Source organism: Ranitomeya variabilis, chromosome 1 (assembly GCF_051348905.1).
Source record: "Ranitomeya variabilis isolate aRanVar5 chromosome 1, aRanVar5.hap1, whole genome shotgun sequence".
In the NCBI taxonomy this organism is placed as follows: domain Eukaryota; kingdom Metazoa; phylum Chordata; class Amphibia; order Anura; family Dendrobatidae; genus Ranitomeya; species Ranitomeya variabilis.
Window position 1 is genome coordinate 730,581,306 of NC_135232.1, and position 18,785 is coordinate 730,600,090.

Genomic DNA, 18,785 nt, shown 5'->3' on the forward strand with positions numbered 1-18,785 from the left:
GCAGGACCACCAGGGGTCAGTGTTACCCTGCACAGACACAACACACAAAGTTTGGAAATTACCTGTAAACTTTTCTTCCTCTCCAGTAGATCCCGGTGAAGTGCTTCTCTGTTCTGTTCTGCTGCGGCAATATCCTGCAGAAGAGTCTGGGTTTTCTGGTCACCCAGGACAAGATGTACGCGCTCCTTCTTTTTTTCTAGAGCAGCCAACTTATCTTGAATTGTGCAACTTTCTCCAAGTAACTTCTACAGAAAAGAAAATTATGTGAGCAGGTAACAGCCTGAAAAAATAGCAACCTTAGGCTCAACAGCTGCTGGGGAACTACAACTCCCAGCATGCCATCCTAGTAAATATAAGGGCAAAATAAGAATCAACAGCTTTACCCCACAGGATTGAGACCACTGACCTGTGAATACAAGTGATTCTCACGAAATTAGAGTATCATCAAAAACTAACCGTATTTGTAGCTTTATAAGACGCACCTGATTATAAGATGCATCTAGATTTTAGAGAGGAAAAAAATATATATATTTTGAGCCAAATAGTGTGCAAAAACCTTTACTAAAATACAAAAACATTATCTGTTATGGGGGATCTGTGAATTACATTACCTTATATTGTGACTACCACCCTCCTCATCCTCAGGAATACACCCACTTACTGTATACATGGATGATTCTGAAAGATGAGGGAGGTGGTAGGCACATTTGCAATAAACACTTTGGACACTACATTACAGTGCATATTTACACTAAATATGGCTAGAACCCCATCATCCTTCAGAATATACCCATTGATGATGGGGGTTGTTTGCTCACCTTTCCTAAAAGGATCTCGGACTTGTGAGTACCTTAGTAGTAACATAAATAGTGTGCAGGAAAAGATATATGATTAGTGGAGGAAGCTCAGAAACAATTCCAACCACCAATCACTATCCATCCCTGCAGAGGAGGAGGAGAATCGCTCTTTTCTCCCTCCTCAGCTTTAGGCCTCTTTTCACACGTCCGTCAGTATCTCCGGTACATGTGGTGGCAGTTTTCACATGAACCGGAGACACTGACACACGTAGACCCATTCACATAAATGGGTCTGTGCACATGTCAGTGTGTTTCCATGGACCGTATGTCCATGTGCCTCACACATACAGTACAGACCAAAAGTTTGGACACACCTTCTCATTTAAAGATTTTTCTGTATTTTCATGACTATGAACATTGTAAATTCACACTGAAGGCATCAAAACTATGAATTAACACGTGTGGAATTATATACTTAACAAAAAAGTGTGAAACAACTGAAATTATGTCTTATATTCTAGGTTCTTCAAAGTAGCCACCTTTTGCTTTGATGACTGCTTTGCACACTCTTGGCATTCTCTTGATGAGCTTCAAGAGGTAGTCACCGGGAATGGTTTTCACTTCACAGGTGTGCCCTGTCAGGTTTAATCAGTGGGATTTATTGCCTTATAAATGGGGTTGGGACCATCAGTTGTGTTGTGCAGAAGTCTGGTGGATACACAGCTGATAGTCCTACTGAATAGACTGTTAGAATTTGTATTATGGCAAGAAAAAAGCAGCTAAGTAAAGAAAAACGAGTGGCCATCATTACTTTAAGAAATGAAGGTCAGTCAGTACAAAAAATTGGGAAAACTTTTAAAGTTTCCCCAAGTGCAGTGGCAAAAACCATCAAGCGCTACAAAGAAACTGGCTCACATGAGGACCGCCCCAGGAAAGGAAGACAAAGAGTCACCTCTGCTTCTGAGGATAAGTTTATCCGAGTCACCAGCCTCAGAAATTGCAGGTTAACAGCAGCTGAGATTAGAGACCAGGTCAATGCCAGACAGAGTTCTAGCAGCAGACACATCTCTACAACAACTGTTAAGAGGAGACTTTGTGCAGCAGGCCTTCATGGTAAAATAGCTGCTAGGAAACCATTGCTAAGGACAGGCAACAAGCAGAAGAGACTTGTTTGGGCTAAAGAACACAAGGAATGGACATTAGATCAGTGGAAATCTGTCCTTTGGTCTGATGAGTCCAAATTTGAGATCTTTGGTTCCAACCACAGTGTCTTTGTGCGACGCAGAAAAGGTGAACGGATGGACTCTACATGCCTGGTTCCCACCGTGAAGCATGGAGGAGGAGGTGTGATGGTGTGGGGGTGCTTTGCTGGTGACACTGTTGGGGATTTATTCAAAATTGAAGGCATACTGAACCAGCATGGCTACCACAGCATCTTGCAGCAGCATGCTATTCCATCCGGTTTGCGTTCCATCCAGGCTGTGTAAGGGCTATTTGACCAAGAAGGAGAGTGATGGGGTGCTACGCCAGATGACCTGGCCTCCAGTCACCAGACCTGAACCCATTCAAGATGGCTTGGGGTGAGCTGGACCGCAGAGTGAAGGAAAAAGGGCCAACAAGTGCTAAGCGTCTCTGGGAACTCCTTCAAGGTTGTTGGAAGACCATTTCCGGTGACTACCTCTTGAAGCTCATCAAGAGAATATAAGACATCATTTCAGTTGTTTCACACATTTTGTTAAGTATATAATTCCACATGTGTAATTCATAGTTTTGATGCCTTCAGTGTGAATTTACATTTTTCATAGTCATGAAAATACAGAAAAATCTTTAAATAAGAAGGTGTGTCCAAACTTTTGGTCTGTACTGTAGACATATCCGGTTTTTACCGTCAGCACAGGTGGCAAAATGTCCAGCACGTGTGAACACGGAGAACACACATATGAATGTCATCCGTGTGACACGCATCAGCGCCGGGGAAGAAGCGCTACAATAAGTGCTATTCCCCGGCGCCGGGTGCTGAAGATGGCTCTCATCATTCTCCCCTGCTCTGCCGGTAATCTGCGCGAGCAGGGAAGAATGATGAGAGTTATATTAAAGTCAAAACAATGACAGCAGGTGGGGGCTTTTTGGACTATTACTCCCATCAACCTACACCTGCTGCAGCAAATAACAGTGACAGCAGGAGCAGATGATCGGGGTATTCCTCGCCCGCGGCCTGCGATATAACTAAATAAATTAATGAAAAACCCGGCGTGGGTTCCCCCGTATTTTCTATAACCAACCATGAAAAACTCACAGCTGGAGGCTGGAACTCTCAGCTGTCAGCTTCAGCAAGGTTGGTTATCAAGAATAGATGAGTCCCCACGCCTTATTTTTATTTAAATAATTTAAAAAAAATGGCAATGGGTACCCCCCATTTTTGACAACCAGCCTTGCTAACGCTGACAGCTGGGGGCTGGTATTCTCAGGCTGGTAAGGGGCCATGGATTTTGGCTCCCCCCAGCCTAAAAACAGCAGACCGCAGCTGCCCAGAAAAGGCACATTTATTAGATGTGCCAATTCTGGCGCTCTGCTATGCTTTCCCGCTTGCACTGTAGCGGTGGCAAGTGGTGTGTTCATATTTGTCGGGTTGATGTCACCTATGTATTGTCAGGTGACATCAAACCCACGGCTTAGTAATGGAGAGGCATCTATAAGACAGCTATCCATTACTAATCCTATAGTTATATGGTAAAAAAATGACACAGCCAGAATAAAGTCCTTTATTTGAAATAAGACTAAACACAGTTTTCCATTTTCATTTAAACGCTTAATTCCACCGAAGCCCTCATTCTCCTGTAATAAACCAAAAATAAAAAAACAACAATATACCATACCTGTCCGTCGTTCTGTACGACGCCGTAATCCATATCTGGGGGGGGAAACAGTTTTCAACCTGCACGGTGCCAAGATGCGACCATCCAGGCTGAAAACCCCTGGTGAATGAGCTGCTGCGAGCGCAGCATAATTGACCAGCGGTAACATCATCGAGGCCAAGCCGAGAGCTGCATCCGTGGCCATTTTCCTGGAGACATTGCATAGAGGCAGACGCGGATGGAGATCTCGGCTTTCCTCCGTCTGCACCGAGTGTGAACCCGAACGCCGGAAGAAGAACGGTGGCCGCCATATGCCGCCGCAGGGCCACTGCTTGCCGCTGAACCACCACCACAGGACCACCGCTCACCACCATACCAGAACCGCACACTGCAGGACCGCCGCCCCACCACTGCAACACCTCCAGCATTGGTAAGAACAGTGTTCGGTTTATAAGACGCACCACCATTATCCCCCTAATTTTGGGGATCATAAAAGTGCATCTTATAATCCGAAAAATATGGTAACTTATTTCAGTTCTTCAATACAAAAAGTGAAACTCATTTACTATATAAAGTCATTACAAACAGAGTAATCTATTTCACGTGTTTATTTCTGTTAATGTTGATGATTATGGCTTACAGCCAATGAAAACCCAAAAGTCATTATCTCAGTAAATTAGAATACTTTATAACACCAGATTGAAAATTGATTTAAAAATCAAAAGTGTTGGCCTACTGAAATGTATGTTCAGTAAATCCACTCAGTACTTGGTCGGGGCTTCTTTGGCATCAATTACTGCATCAATGTGCTGTGGCATGGAGGCGATCAGCCTGTGGCACTGCTGAGGTGTTATGGAAGCGCAGGTTGCTTTGATAGCAGCCTTCAGCTCGTCTGCATTGTTGGGTCTGGTGTCTCATCTTCCTCTCCATAATACTCCATAGATTCTCTATGGGGTTAAGGTCAGGTGAGTTTGCTGCCAATCAAGCTCAGTGATACTGTTGTTTGTAAACCAGGTATTGGTACTTTTGGCAGTGTGGACAGGAGCCAAGTCCTGCTGGAGAATGAAATTTCCATTTTCAAAAAGCTTGTCGGCAGAGGGAAGCATGAAGTGCTCTAAAATTTCCTGGTAGATGGCTGTGCTGACTTTGGTCTTGATAAAACACAGTGGACCTACACCAGCAGATGACATGGATCCCCAAACCACCACTGATTGTGGAAACTTCACACTAGCCCTCAAGCAGCTTGGATTGTGGCCTCTCCACTGTTCCTCCAGACTCTGGGACCTTGATTTACAAATGAAATACAAAATTTACTTTCATCTGAAAACAACACCTTGGACCACTGAGCAACAGTCCAGTTCTTTTTCTCCTTGGCCCAGGTAAGACGCTTCTGGCGATGTCTATTGGTCATCAGTGGCTTGACACAAGGAATGTGACACTTGTAGCCCATGTCCTGGATAGTCTGTGTGTGGTGGCTCTTGAAGCAATGACTCCAGCAGCAGTCCACTCCGTGTGAATCTCCCCCAAATTTTTGAATATCCTTTTCTTTTCAATCCTTTCAAGGCTGCGGTTATCCCGGTTGCTTGTGCACCTTTTTCTACCACACTTTTTCCTTCCACTCAGCTTCCATTAATATGCTTGGATACAGCACTCTGTGAACAGCCAGCTTCTTTAGCAATGACCTTTTGTGGCTTACCCTCCTTGTGGAGTGTATCAATGACTGCCTTCTGGACATCTGTCAAGTCAACAGTCTTCCCCATGATTGTGGAGCTACTGACACAGACTAAGGGACCTTTTTAAACACTTAGGAAGCCTTTGCAGGTGTTTTTGTTAATTATTCTAATTTACTGAGATAATGGCTTTTGGGTTTTTATTGGCTGTAAGCCATAATCATCAACATTAACAGAAATAAACACGTGAAATAGATAACAGTGTGTAATGACTCTATATAATATGAATTTCACTTGTTGTATTGAAGAACTTAAATAAATTAACTTTTTGATATTTTAATTTTGTGAAAAGCACCAGTATGTTATATACACAACTCATCCAAGTTAACGGGGCCCTAATGTCGCACCTCGATATTGTCCAGGGCATCGCGATTCATGGCGCCATCATTCACAGGGACTGCAGTTGCGTCGAGGACGCTCTCGGCGATTGGTTTCCAGTAGAGAAATTCACGTAGAGGGTTCTGGAAAAGCTGCTTCAGCTCCGACTCAGTGTCAGTGCTCAGCTTAAAGGCTTTACTCTTTGCCCTGGAGAAAAGATTCATCACAAAGTGCAAGAAAGAATAGAACAATTATCACACATTGTCCCCTGTACACACCAGAAGGGTCACTGAATTCATAGAGGCAGTAGTCTAGTCTAGTCTAGTCGTTACAGTATATTCTTGTACATAGGGGCAGTATTATAGTAGTTATATTCTTGTACAAAGGGGCAGTATTATAGTAGTTATATTCTTGTACAAAGGGGCAGTATTATAGTAGTTATATTCTTGTACAAAGGGCCGGATTATAGTAGTTATATTCGCAGGTAGACCACAACTACGAGAGTCAAAATTGAGAAAACAAATCCAGAAAATCACCTTGTCTGATTTGGCAAGATTTATTTATCAAATTAACAAAAGTTCATCTCAATATTTTGTTATATATCCTTTGTTGGCAATGACAGAGGTCAAACGTTTTCTGTAAGTCTTCACAAGGTTGGCACACACTGTTGTTGGTATGTTGGCCCATTCCTCCATGCAGATCTCCTCTAGAGCAGTGGCGTTTTGGGCCTGTCGTTGGGCAACACGGACTTTCAACTCCCTCCAAAGGTTTTCTATGGGGTTGAGATCTGGAGACTGGTTAGGCCACTCCAGGACCTTCATATGCTTCTCACCAAGCCACTCCTTCGTTGCCCTGGCGGTGTGCTTGGGATCATTATCATTGCTGAAAGACCCATCCACGTTTCATCTTCAATGCCCTAGCTGATGGAAGGGGGTTTGCACTCAAAATCTCACGATACACGGCCCCATTCATTCTTTCGTGTACACAGATCAGTCCTCCTGGTCGCTTTGCAAAGAAACAGCCTCAAACCATGATGTTGCCACCCCCATGCTGCTCAGTAGGCATGGTGTTCTTTGGATGCAACTCAGCATTTTGTCTCCTCCAGACACGATGAGTTTTGTTTCTACCAAACAGTTCTACTTTGGTTTCATCAGACCATATGACATTCTCCCAATACTCTTCTGGATAATCCAAATGCTCTCTAGCAAACTTCAGATGGGCCCGGACATGTACTGGCTTAAGTAGGGGGACACGTTTGGCACTGCAGGATTTGAGTCCCTGGCGGCATATTGTGTTACTGATGGTAGCCTTTGTTAAGGTGGTCCCAGCTCTATCCAGGTCATTCACTAGGTCCAGTACAACTGTCTAGACAATTTAAACAGGGGAGTCTACAGCAAACCATCAACCGAAAGAATAAACCTACCCTTTAAAAACATTAATCTTTATTAATAATCCAGTATAATATAAATAATTATCAAAAATTCTAGATAAAAAACATCCCAAATAGGGGACCAACAATCCAGGGATCAGAGACACCACCTAACTATATCTCATTTGTGTACCAAAATAACACAATAGAAAAAATAAGCAAAATGTGAAAAATAACACTAAAAAACCAAAAAACATGAAAAAAACATAAAAAATGAAAATATTGGATATAGTATACCTATGTTGACCCTAATATGCCCTAAGGTCTGATAACCTTCCTTGCAGCGGAGGTTGGCACCCTAGAATGTCGATATGGCGCCCCCGCTCAACGGCGGCTGTCCCTTATTTCCCTAGATGGCCCCTACAAATCTAATGACCACAGACGAACACCACAAATATATGGATCAAATTAGATCCATAGTACCATCAAAATACGCTAGACGCAGCACCTGATATTCAAACTAAAGTTAATTATATAGTGGATATACAATAATCAAATAAAGACTTAGAACTGCACGTTGTTTTACATATGCTAGCAACACCTACAGTTAGGTCCATATATATTTGGACAGAGACAACATTTTTCTAATTTTGGTTACAGACATTACCACAATGAATTTTAAACAAAACAATTCAGATGCAGTTGAAGTTCAGACTTTCAGCTTTCATTTGAGGGTATCCACATTAAAATCGGATGAAGGGTTTAGGAGTTTCAACTCCTTAACATGTGCCACCCTATTTTTAAAGGGACCAAAAGTAATTGGACAATTGACTCCAAGGCTATTTCATGGGCAGGTGTGGGCAATCCCTTCGTTATGTCATTCTCAATTAAGCAGATAAAGGGCCTGGAGTTGATTTGAGGTGTGGTGTTTGCATTTGGAAGGTTTTGCCGTGAAGTAAACATGCGGCCAAAGGAGTACTCCATGCAGGTGAAACAAGCCATCCTTAAGCTGCGAAAACAGAAAAAACCCATCCGAGAAATTGCTACAATATTAGGAGTGGTAAAATCTGTAGTTTGGTACATCCTGAGAAAGAAAGAAACCACTGGTGAACTCAATGCAAAAAGACCTGGGCGCCCACGGAAGACAACAGTGGTGGATGATCGCAGAATAATCTCCATGGTGAGGAGAAATCCATTCACAACAGCCAACCAAGTGAACAACACTCTCCAGGAGGTAGGCGCATCAATATCCAAATCTACCATAAAGAGAAGACTGCATGAAAGTAAATACAGAAGGTTCACTGCACGGTGCAAGCCACTCATAAGCATCAAGAAGAAAAAGGCTAGGCTGGACTTTGCTAAAAAACATCTAAAAAAGCCAGCACAGTTCTGGAAGAACATTCTTTGGACAGATGAAACCAAGATCAACCTCTACCAGAATGATGGAAAGAGAAAAGTATGGCGAAGGAGTGGTACAGCTCATGACCCAAAGCATACCACATCATCTGTAAAACACGGCGGAGGCAGTGTGATGGCTTGGGCATGCATGGCTGCCAGTGGCACTGGGTCACTAGTGTTTATTGATGATGTGACACAGGACAGAAGCAGCCAAATGAATTCTGAGGTATTCCGAGACATACTGTGTGCTCAGATCCAGCCAAATGCAGCCAAACTGATTAGTCGTCATTTCATACTACAGATGGACAATGACCCAAAACATAAAGCCAAAGCAACCCAGGAGTTTATTAAATCAAAGAAGTGGAATATTCTCGAATTGCCAAGTCAGTCACCTGATCTCAACCCAATTGAGCAGCATTTCACTTGTTAAAGACTAAACTTCAGACAGAAAGGCCCACAAACAAACATCAACTGAAAACCACCGCAGTGAAGGCCTGGCAGAGCATCAAAAAGGAGGAAACACAGCGTCTGGTGATGTCCATGAGTTCAAGACTTCAGGCAGTCATTGCCAACAGAGGGTTTTCAACAAAGTACTAGAAATGAACATTTTATTTAAAATTATTGAATCTGTCCAATTACTTTTGGTCCCTTTAAAAACAGGGTGGCACATGTTAAGGAGTTGAAACTCCTAAACTCTTCATCCAATTTTAATGTGGATACCCTCAAATGAAAGCTGAAAGTCTGAACTTCAACTGCATCTGAATTGTTTTGTTTAAAATTCATTGTGGTAATGTTTATAACCAAAATTGGAAAAATGTTGTCTCTGTCCAAATATATATGGACCTAACTGTATATCTATCCAGCAGCCCTCTAATATGCAGACTTGTCCTATATCAAGGCATAAACTTTAGTAGATCCTCATATAGATATTAGAGGAAAAAATATTAGTCACTTAACATCAGGAGAATATACCCCCCAAAAATCTACTATTGTTTCTAGCTAAAGTTTATTAATAAAAAAAAAACAACACAGTTCTGAATAGACTAGTTATCACCCAATGTATTGGCTTGTATATATGCAGTTCAGATCCACATTCCCAGTTGCCCCATTTAAAGATACCGGGGATATATATATATTATATGCATAACTCGCTTGAACAGATCTAGTGCTTTAGTATGCCATAAATCGCATCATAACGCTAAATTTAATGCCAGTTTTCCACTTAGCTCCTTGTTCCTCAGATATGATGGCCATGAGGGATTGTCAGTCCATCGGCTCATGTACACGCTGTCCCGACGCGTTTCTCCCCCGTTCTATTCATTCAGGGGGTTCATCAGGGGACTTTAGATTTTTCCACCATAATAGGTCATAGAGCCACAAGCAGGAATCAAGATACCGGATTCCAAAATCTGTGGTGTTCGTCTGTGGTCATTAGATTTGTAGGGGCCATCTAGGGAAATAAGGGACAGCCGCCGTTGAGCGGGGGCGCCATATCGACATTCTAGGGTGCCAACCTCCGCTGCAAGGAAGGTTATCAGACCTTAGGGCATATTAGGGTCAACATAGGTATACTATATCCAATATTTTCATTTTTTATGTTTTTTTCATGTTTTTTGGTTTTTTAGTGTTATTTTTCACGTTTTGCTTATTTTTTCTATTGTGTTATTTTGGTACACAAATGAGATATAGTTAGGTGGTGTCTCTGATCCCTGGATTGTTGGTCCCCTATTTGGGATGTTTTTTATCTAGAATTTTTGATAATTATTTATATTATACTGGATTATTAATAAAGATTAATGTTTTTAAGGGGTAGGTTTATTCTTTCGGTTGTTCATTCACTAGGTCCCCCTGTGTGGTTCTGGGATTTTTGCTCACCGTTCTTGTGATCATTTTGACCCCACGAGGTGAGATCTTGCGTGGAGCCTCAGATCGAGGGAGATTATCAGTGGTCTTGAATGTCTTCCATTTTCTAATTATTGCTCCCACTGTTGATTTCTTCACTCCAAGCTGCTTGCCTATTGCAGATTCAGTCTTCTCAGCCTGGTGCAGGGCTACAATTTTGTTTCTGATGTCCTTCGACAGCTCTTTGGTCTTCACCATAGTGGAGTTTGGAGTCAGACTGTTTGAGGTTGTGGACAGGTGTCTTTTATACTGATAACAAGTTCAAACAGGTGCCATTACTACAGGTAATGAGTGGAGAACGGAGGAGCCTCTTAAAGAAGAGGTTACAGGTCTGTGAGAGCCAGAAATCTTGCATGTTTTTAGGTGACCAAATACTTATTTCTCACCATCCTTTGCAAAGTAAATCTTGCCAAATCAGACAAGGTGATTTTCTGGATTTGTTTTCTCATTTTTACTCTCATAGTTGTGGTCTACCTATGATATCAATTACAGGCCTCTCTCATCTTTTTAAGTGGGAGAACTTGCACAATTGGTGGCTGACTAAATACTTTTTTTCCCCACTGTATATTCTTGTACATAGGGGGCAGTATTATAGTAGTTATGTTCTTGTACATAATAAGCAGTATTATACATGTGGTCAAAATTGTTGATACCCCTCGTTTAAATGACAGAAAAATCCACAATGGTCACAGAAATAACTTGAATCTGACAAAAGTGATAATAAATAAAAAATTTATGAAAATGAACAAATGAAAGTCAGACATTGCTTTTCAACCATGCTTCCACAGAATAATAAAAAAAAAAAACTCATGAAATAGGCCTGGACAGAAATGATGGTACCCCTGAAAATAACGTGACAAAAGTTACCGTATATACTTGAGTATAAGCTGAGAATTTCAGCCCATTTTTTTAGGCTGAAATTGCCCCTCTCAGCTTATACTCAGTCAGCAGGGGAGGGGGAGCGGCAGCTGTCTAATCATACTTACCTGCTCCTGACGTGGTCCCTGCACATCCCTGGTTCTCCGGGCGCTGACAGCTTCTTCCTTTATTGAGCGGTCACATGGTACCGCTCATTACAGTAATGAATATGGACCCGACTCCACTCCCATAGGGGTGGAGCCACATATTCATTACTGTAATGAGCGGTACCATGAGACCACTGCTGGAAGAAGCTGCCGGTGCCGGGGAACCAGGGACGTGCAGGGACCGCGCCAGGAGCAGGTGAGTATAATGGGGGCATAGCGCGATATTCACCTGTCCTCCGTTCTAGTGCCGGGCGCTGTCTTCCGCATCCTCTGAAGTGACGCTCAGGTAAGAGGGCGCGATAACGCGATTAGTGTGCGCGCCGCCCTCTGCCTGAATGTCGGTGCAGAGGACGCGGAAGACAGAGCGGCGCCTGGCGGTGGAACGTGGAAAGGTGACTATAGCAAGTGCCGGAGGCCTGAGCGACGAGAGGTGAGTATGTGACTGTTTTTTGTTTTTTTTATCGCAGCAACAGCATATGGGGAATAATAGTTTATGGAGCATCTTATCGGACCATAATCAGCATTTGTGCAGCATTATATGGGGCAAATATCTCTATGGAGCATCTTATGGGGCCATAATCAACATTTGTGCAGCACTGTATGGGGCAAATGTCTCTATGGAGCATCTTATGGGGCCATAATCAGCATTTGTGTAGCATTATACAGGGCAAATGTCTGTATGGAGCATCTTATGGGGCCATAATCAGCATTTGTGCAGCATTATATGGGGGCAAATGTCTGTATGGAGCATCTTATGGGGCCATAATCAGCATTTGTGCAGCATTATATGGGGGCAAATGTCTGTATGGAGCATCTTATGGGGCCATAATCACCATTTGTGCAGCATTATATGGGGGCAAATGTCTCTATGGAGCATCTTATGGGGCCATAATCAACATTTGTGCAGCATTATATGGGGCAAATATCTCTATGGAGCATCTTATGGGGCCATAATCGGCATTTGTGCAGCATTATATGGGGGCAAATGTCTGTATGGAGCATCTTATGGGGCCATAATCAGCATTTGTGCAGCATTGTATGGGGCAAATTATCTCTATGGAGCATCTTATGGGGCCATAATCGGCATTTGTGCAGCATTATATGGGGGCAAATGTCTGTATGGAGCATCTTATGGGGCCAAAATCAACATTTGTGCAGCATTATATGGGGCAAATGTCTCTATGGAGCATCTTATGGGGTCATAATAAACATTTGTACAGCATTATATGGGGCATATTTTAATATGGAGCATCTTGTGGGGCTGTCTGTCTAGCCTTTGTGGGTTCGATTTTATAGGGGGACCCCTGTAAACAAGCCAGTAAAGGCTAAACAAACAGCTGTGAGCTGATATTAATAGCCTGGGAACCTTTATGGCTATTGGCTCCTTCACAGAATATTAACATCTGTCCTCAGCCGTCGGCTTTCCCTCTGCTGGTTATTAAAATTATGTGGGAGCCAACGCAATTTTTTTTTTTTAAATAAACAGATATTGTATTTCATGCAGATTTCTGACAGTTGATTTTTTGTTTTATATTAATGAGGGTATCTGGCTGAAGAGGTTGAACAAGGAAATTACATCACAATTCTTTTTTAAATAGTAAATCTATATTTAGCTCTATGGATTTACAAAAACGCAAGAAAATCCGCATGAAAATTTTCAACTGCGTTTTCTGCCAAGAGAGGCAGAAACTGAGCACAATTTTACACAAGCAAATCCGCAATGTGCGCACATAGCCTTATAGTAGTTATATTCTTGTGTGTATGGGACAGTATTATAGTAGTTATATTCTTGTACGTAGGGGGCAGTATTATAGTAGTTATATTCTTGTACATAGGGGCAGTATTATAGTAGTTATATTCTTGTATATAGGGGCAGTATTATAGTAGTTATATTTTTGTACATAGGGAGCAGTATTATAGTAGTTATATTCTTGTACATAGGGGCAGTATTATAGTAGTTATATTTTTGTACATAGGGAGCAGTATTATAGTAGTTATATTCTTGTACGTAGGGGCAGTATTATAGTAGTTATATTCTTGTACATAGGGGCAGTATTGTAGTAGTTATATTCTTGTACATAGGGGCAGTATTATAGTAGTTATATTCCTGTACATAGGGAGCAGTATTATAGTAGTTATATTCTTGTACATAGGGGCAGTATTATAGTAGTTATATTCTTGTACATAGGGGCAGTATTGTAGTAGTTATATTCTTGTACGTAGGGAGCAGTATTATAGTAGTTATATTCATATATAGGAGCAGTATTATAGCAGTTATATTCTTGTACATAGAGGGCGGTATTTATTATGCTATTATGGGGTGACGTGTGTACATACCTCTGATAGTCGCGCATGGCTGAGATGACGCCATCGGACAGTGGTTGGACATCCTTGGAGAATTTGAAGAGATCTTTTAGTTGCACTTTCACCCTCTCCGCTTTGGCTTCTTCTGCGGCTAGTGCAGACTTGGTGGCCTATACATGTGGAGAAGGGTCTTTTTAGTATATATTACGACCTGTGAGCTGCAGGACTATTTGTTTAGTAAATGATATAAACACTTCTTCTCACTTTCAGCGTTTTCCATAGGGCTATTAATTCATCCTCGCTCTTCACTCGCTCCCCGGACTCCAGACTTTCCTCCAGCCTCTGTGTGGCCTTACGAAACTCATTGATGTTGGCCTCCAGTTGTTGGGCGAGGAGGAGGAAGGTGTTGTCCATGTTGTGAGTCCTCAGAAGCGTCTCTTCCTCTTCATCGTTCATCTGTTTTAACTCTTTCAAGGTTTTGCACAATTCCTCCAGCTCCCTGCAGATCTTCTCAGCTCCCAGGGGTGATGTATTCTTAATCACCTCCGCCGACTTCTCCTCCAGGGCTTCTAACTGTTTATTACCGCTTTCCACATCATTACTGATCTCCTGCAATAGAGAAGACATAAGACCCTGAAGTAGATGGCACAATATGGATCGTTAGCACAAATATATTAGTGACTGCACAGAGATCCTCACGGGTGGGGCTATGTTAATTCCTGCCCCTGCCCATTGTAGGATAGGTAGAGACTTGTTTTATTTGTGACTCAGCCACATGATCTTATTTCCTTGTCGTTTTTCCAGATCTTAGGAAAGGGATGGAGAAAAATATATGAAGAGAATACAAAGAAATTGTATTCCCCAAAATTGTGTCCTCCTTTTTATTTTCAAACAAAAATGAGTGCACATATAGGCAAAATAGTCAGGACATTTCAACAGAATATATTTAAGTCACTGTCACTTTAAAACTAAAACAGAAACGTGAAATGTAAATTATTGGAGCTCAGGAATGTTTCACAATGGCAGGGAGTGAGCAGAGGCGACAAGCCGGGTGTGACATATAAGCTGTCATATCTGACATACCTGTCGTTATACAACCTGTTACTGCGGATCTGACATTCCAAGTGTCAGCGATAACAACACAGGAAATCTCATATCTAACTACATCCCATCAGTATCTGGTGACCCTCTGATACTGATGGTGGAGGTGATGGGCGGTCACCAGGTGCGGATGGTGGAGGTGACGGGCAGCAATCAGATACTGATGATGGAGGTGACAGGATGTCACCAGATACTGATGATGGAGGTGACAGGTGGTCAAAAGATACTGATGATAGAGATAACGAGCAGTCACCAGATACTGATGATGGAGGTGACAGGCGGTCACCAGATACTGATGATGGAGGTGACAAGCGGTCACCAGATACTGATGATGGAGGTGACAGGCTGTCACCAGATACTGATGATAGAGCTGACAGGATGTCACCAGATACTGATGATGGAGGTGATAGGTGGTCACCAGATACTGATGATGGAGGTGACAAGCGGTCACCAGATACTGATGATGGAGGTGACAGGTGGTTACCAGATATGGATGATGGAGGTGACAAGCGGTCACCAGATATGGATGATGGAGGTGACAAGCGGTCACCAGATATTGATGATGGAGGCGATGGGCGTTCACCAGATACTGATGATGGAGGTGATGGGCGATCACCAGATACTGATGATGGAGGTGATGGGCGGTCACCAGATACTGATGATGGAGGTGACAAGCGGTCACCAGATACTGATGATGGAGGTGATAGGTGGTCACCAGATACTGATGATGGAGGTGACGGGCGGTCACCAGATACTGATGATGGAGGTGACAGGTGGTCACCAAATACTGATTATGGAGGTGACAGGTGGTCACCAAATACTGATTATGGAGGTGACAGGTGGTTACCAGACACTGATGATGGAGGTGACAGGATGTCACCAGATACTGATGATGGAGGTGACAGGATGTCACCAGATACTGATGATGGAGGTGGAAGGATGTCAACAGATACTGATGATGGAGGTGACGGACGGTCACCAGATACTGATGGGATCTATAGTTCTCTTTTGTTCACTTTGCATTTTGTTATTTGATGAATATAAACTACTATCACTTATAGGTTGGCGTGGTCTTACTTCAGTGTGCTTTTTCCCAGCACTGTTTCTCTGTCTCGATCAGACATTTTTCTACACCCGTACAATTACTTTTACCTGCAGGATGTCCAGCCTGTTTTCCGTACTGTTGGATGCAGCTGCTACATAAACTTTCAGCTTCTCGATGACACTGTTCAGCCAGGTTTTGAAGCCACTGACGTCGCCCTCATATGCCTCGTGATGCTTCCAGATCTTCTCCAGACGTTCAACCCGCTCCTGAAATCACAGAAACCCGATATCTGCGTGTAACACAAGATGAGATGGTGGAAAGGGTTAAACTTGGCTCAGCCTTATCGCCTGCGGTTCGGTGGATTGCGGTGGGACAATGCGCACAAGTTTCTCATACACCCAGTAAACTAAATGCAAACAGACATGAAACTGAGCAAACAGCAAGAGAGGAGATGGACCCGGGCCAAAGACAAGCAGCGGCTGAAGCGGGGCAGAAGCTTCTGCAGAGCTGTAATCAGGTGCAGAGGGAGAAGCGGCAGACGCTGGTGATGGAGGAGAGGTCACCAGATCTCCTGTATCCGAGGCATGGCCGCACATCCATCAGAGATCTCATGTTCACTGACCGAGTGTCAAAAATTAGGTCATCATGTAATCAGCTACAGGTCACCAGATCACTAATTATAGGTCCCCAGATCACTAATTATAGGCCACCACATCACTATCTTATAGTTCACCACATCACTACCTATAGTTCACCCTGTAATCAGCTACAGTTCACAAGATCACTAATTATATGTCACCAGATCACTAAGTATAGGTCACAAGATCACTACCTATAGGTCACCAGATCGCTACCTATAGGTCACCAGATCACTGCCTGGAGATTATCATATTTTCATGTCTATTTCCCCTTTCTCAGGTTCCTCCACATCACCAGGACATCAGGTCATCATTATTATTAGTGAGAAGATCAGGATCTATAGATCACCAGATGATCACCCATAGTCTGTCAGATAATCATCCATTATTGACCAGATCTCCATATCATCTCTTTGGCATATCGCTCCCCAACAAAGCCAGCATGTAAAACAACTATCTCAGACAGATCTTGGACTCCCCCGTCCGGTGTCAGGTCTCCACCGCTCCTCTGTACTGGCTACAGTGGGAACATCATGACTACAGCGCACATCACCGCTGCAGCCAATCACTGAGCTTAGCAGCTGTGCGGACGTAGATACAGGCATATCGCTCCCCAACAAAGCCAGCATTTAAAACAACTGTCTCAGACAGATCTTGGCCTCCCCCATCCGGTGTCAGGTCTCCGCCGCTGTTCCGGTCTCTGCGTACTGGCTACAGTGGGAACATCATGACTACAGCGCACATCACCGCTGCAGCCAATCACTGAGCCTAGCAGCTGTGCGGACGTATATACAGGAGACACTGATTGGCTGCAGTTCTGATGTCCCTGTGCAGCCAGCGGAGAGCTGTCTCTGGATGTTGGGAGTGCGAGTTCTCTCTGTGCTCGCTTACACGCCTTTCTGGGGAGAACTTCTGTGAAAGTGCAAAACTCCTCTATGCTAAATCACGCTTTATCCTCCAGTTGCAACCAGAGCTCCGGTCACATTGCGGCCACGCTTCATTAGCTGAGCAACGCTCAGAGACGCGACATTAGATGTGGTCTCAGCTCCGATAGTTCACTGCTCTCTGACAACCAGGAAAATTATGGATGCAGCTTTGGATGTGACTGGAGAATTAAACAAAGTTTAACCAGACCTGGGCCTTCTTCTTTATCTGTATGTACTCGGCCATCATGGCGCTCTGGACGCTTTCCTCCACGCTGGGGTCCCCGATCCGGTTGTACAGGGAGGAGGCCTCCTCCAGCAGCCGGTCCACCAGCCGTGACTGGTTCAGGACGTCCTTCATGACCACCAGGGCTTGCTCGTACTGCCAGCGTTTCTCCTTCAGGCCGAGCTGCAGCTCCACGTCTGGCTCCAGGGTCAGGGAGACATTGTGAACCCAGAGCGTAAACTCGTCCCGAGCCCTCAGGTACTCGTTCCAGTGCAGCCAGACCCATTCAATTCGGCTATGAATGAAGCAAAACGCTGATAATGACAGATCCAATGCTCCAATCAGGATGTTCTTATTCACTGACAGCAAGCAGAGGTCCTGAAAGTGCCGAGAAACAGAAAGCAAAGTATAAGGGGTCCACAAGTCTCACCTGTGACAGTGGATCATGTATGTTGTGGTTTCCTCCAACGAGCCCTTGATTTTGGCCAATTTCAGCTGGACCTCGTGCTTCTCCTCCTCGCTGCTCTCTCCCAGCAGAACCTCGGCCTTCATCAGGACTTTCTCCACCAGCAGCTTCCCGTCTCCTTCCAAGGAGCAGATTTTCTACCCAGAAAGCAACAAGTTACTCAGAGCCATTGTAATAGGATCTAATATGATACAATGTAACATATAAATATATAACATACAGATGATACAATATAAGAAAATATGATGTAATGATGCGGCACTGGGAAGTTTCAGAATGTAATATAATATTATCTAGTGTAATACAAATATAACTGATGATGTGAACTAATGCAATTTCAAATAATGTAGTATAATACAGAGGTTTTATAAGGTAATATATTACTATATAAATGGTTACACCCTATAATCTCGTGTTGTATAATGCCACATTACTATGATAATAGAATGTAAAACTGTAATGATTTATCATTTAATACAATGTATCATTTCATAATGTATCCCAAATTTAGAAAAAGTCCAGTGCTGCCGAGCTAACCCCATAAGATTCAGGCTCCTGCAGACAAAGTAGCGCTGTCCGATTTTTAATTTCCGACTGTCCAAACTGGCAGCGTGCGCTACCTTCTTCCGAGTTTCAGATGAGACTCACACATTCAGTTTATGGGGGAATATAAAAAAAAAAAAATCCC

General features: G+C 43.2%; 1 protein-coding gene across 8 annotated transcripts in view; it reads right to left on the bottom strand.

Moving 5' to 3' along the window:
* The window catches only part of SYNE3 (spectrin repeat containing nuclear envelope family member 3), an 88,465-nt gene that overhangs the window by 35,229 nt on the left and 34,451 nt on the right, over positions 1-18,785 (bottom strand). For all 8 annotated transcript variants that reach the window (XM_077268760.1, XM_077268746.1, XM_077268729.1 and 5 more), the window contains exons 3-9: positions 18,062-18,234; positions 17,617-17,926; positions 15,952-16,110; positions 13,963-14,307; positions 13,732-13,868; positions 5,730-5,907; positions 63-245 (exon numbers count right to left, since the gene is read on the bottom strand). In XM_077268760.1, the coding sequence (XP_077124875.1) occupies positions 63-245; positions 5,730-5,907; positions 13,732-13,868; positions 13,963-14,307; positions 15,952-16,110; positions 17,617-17,926; positions 18,062-18,234 (1,485 nt within the window). The remainder of the gene's footprint in view (positions 1-62; positions 246-5,729; positions 5,908-13,731; positions 13,869-13,962; positions 14,308-15,951; positions 16,111-17,616; positions 17,927-18,061; positions 18,235-18,785) is intronic.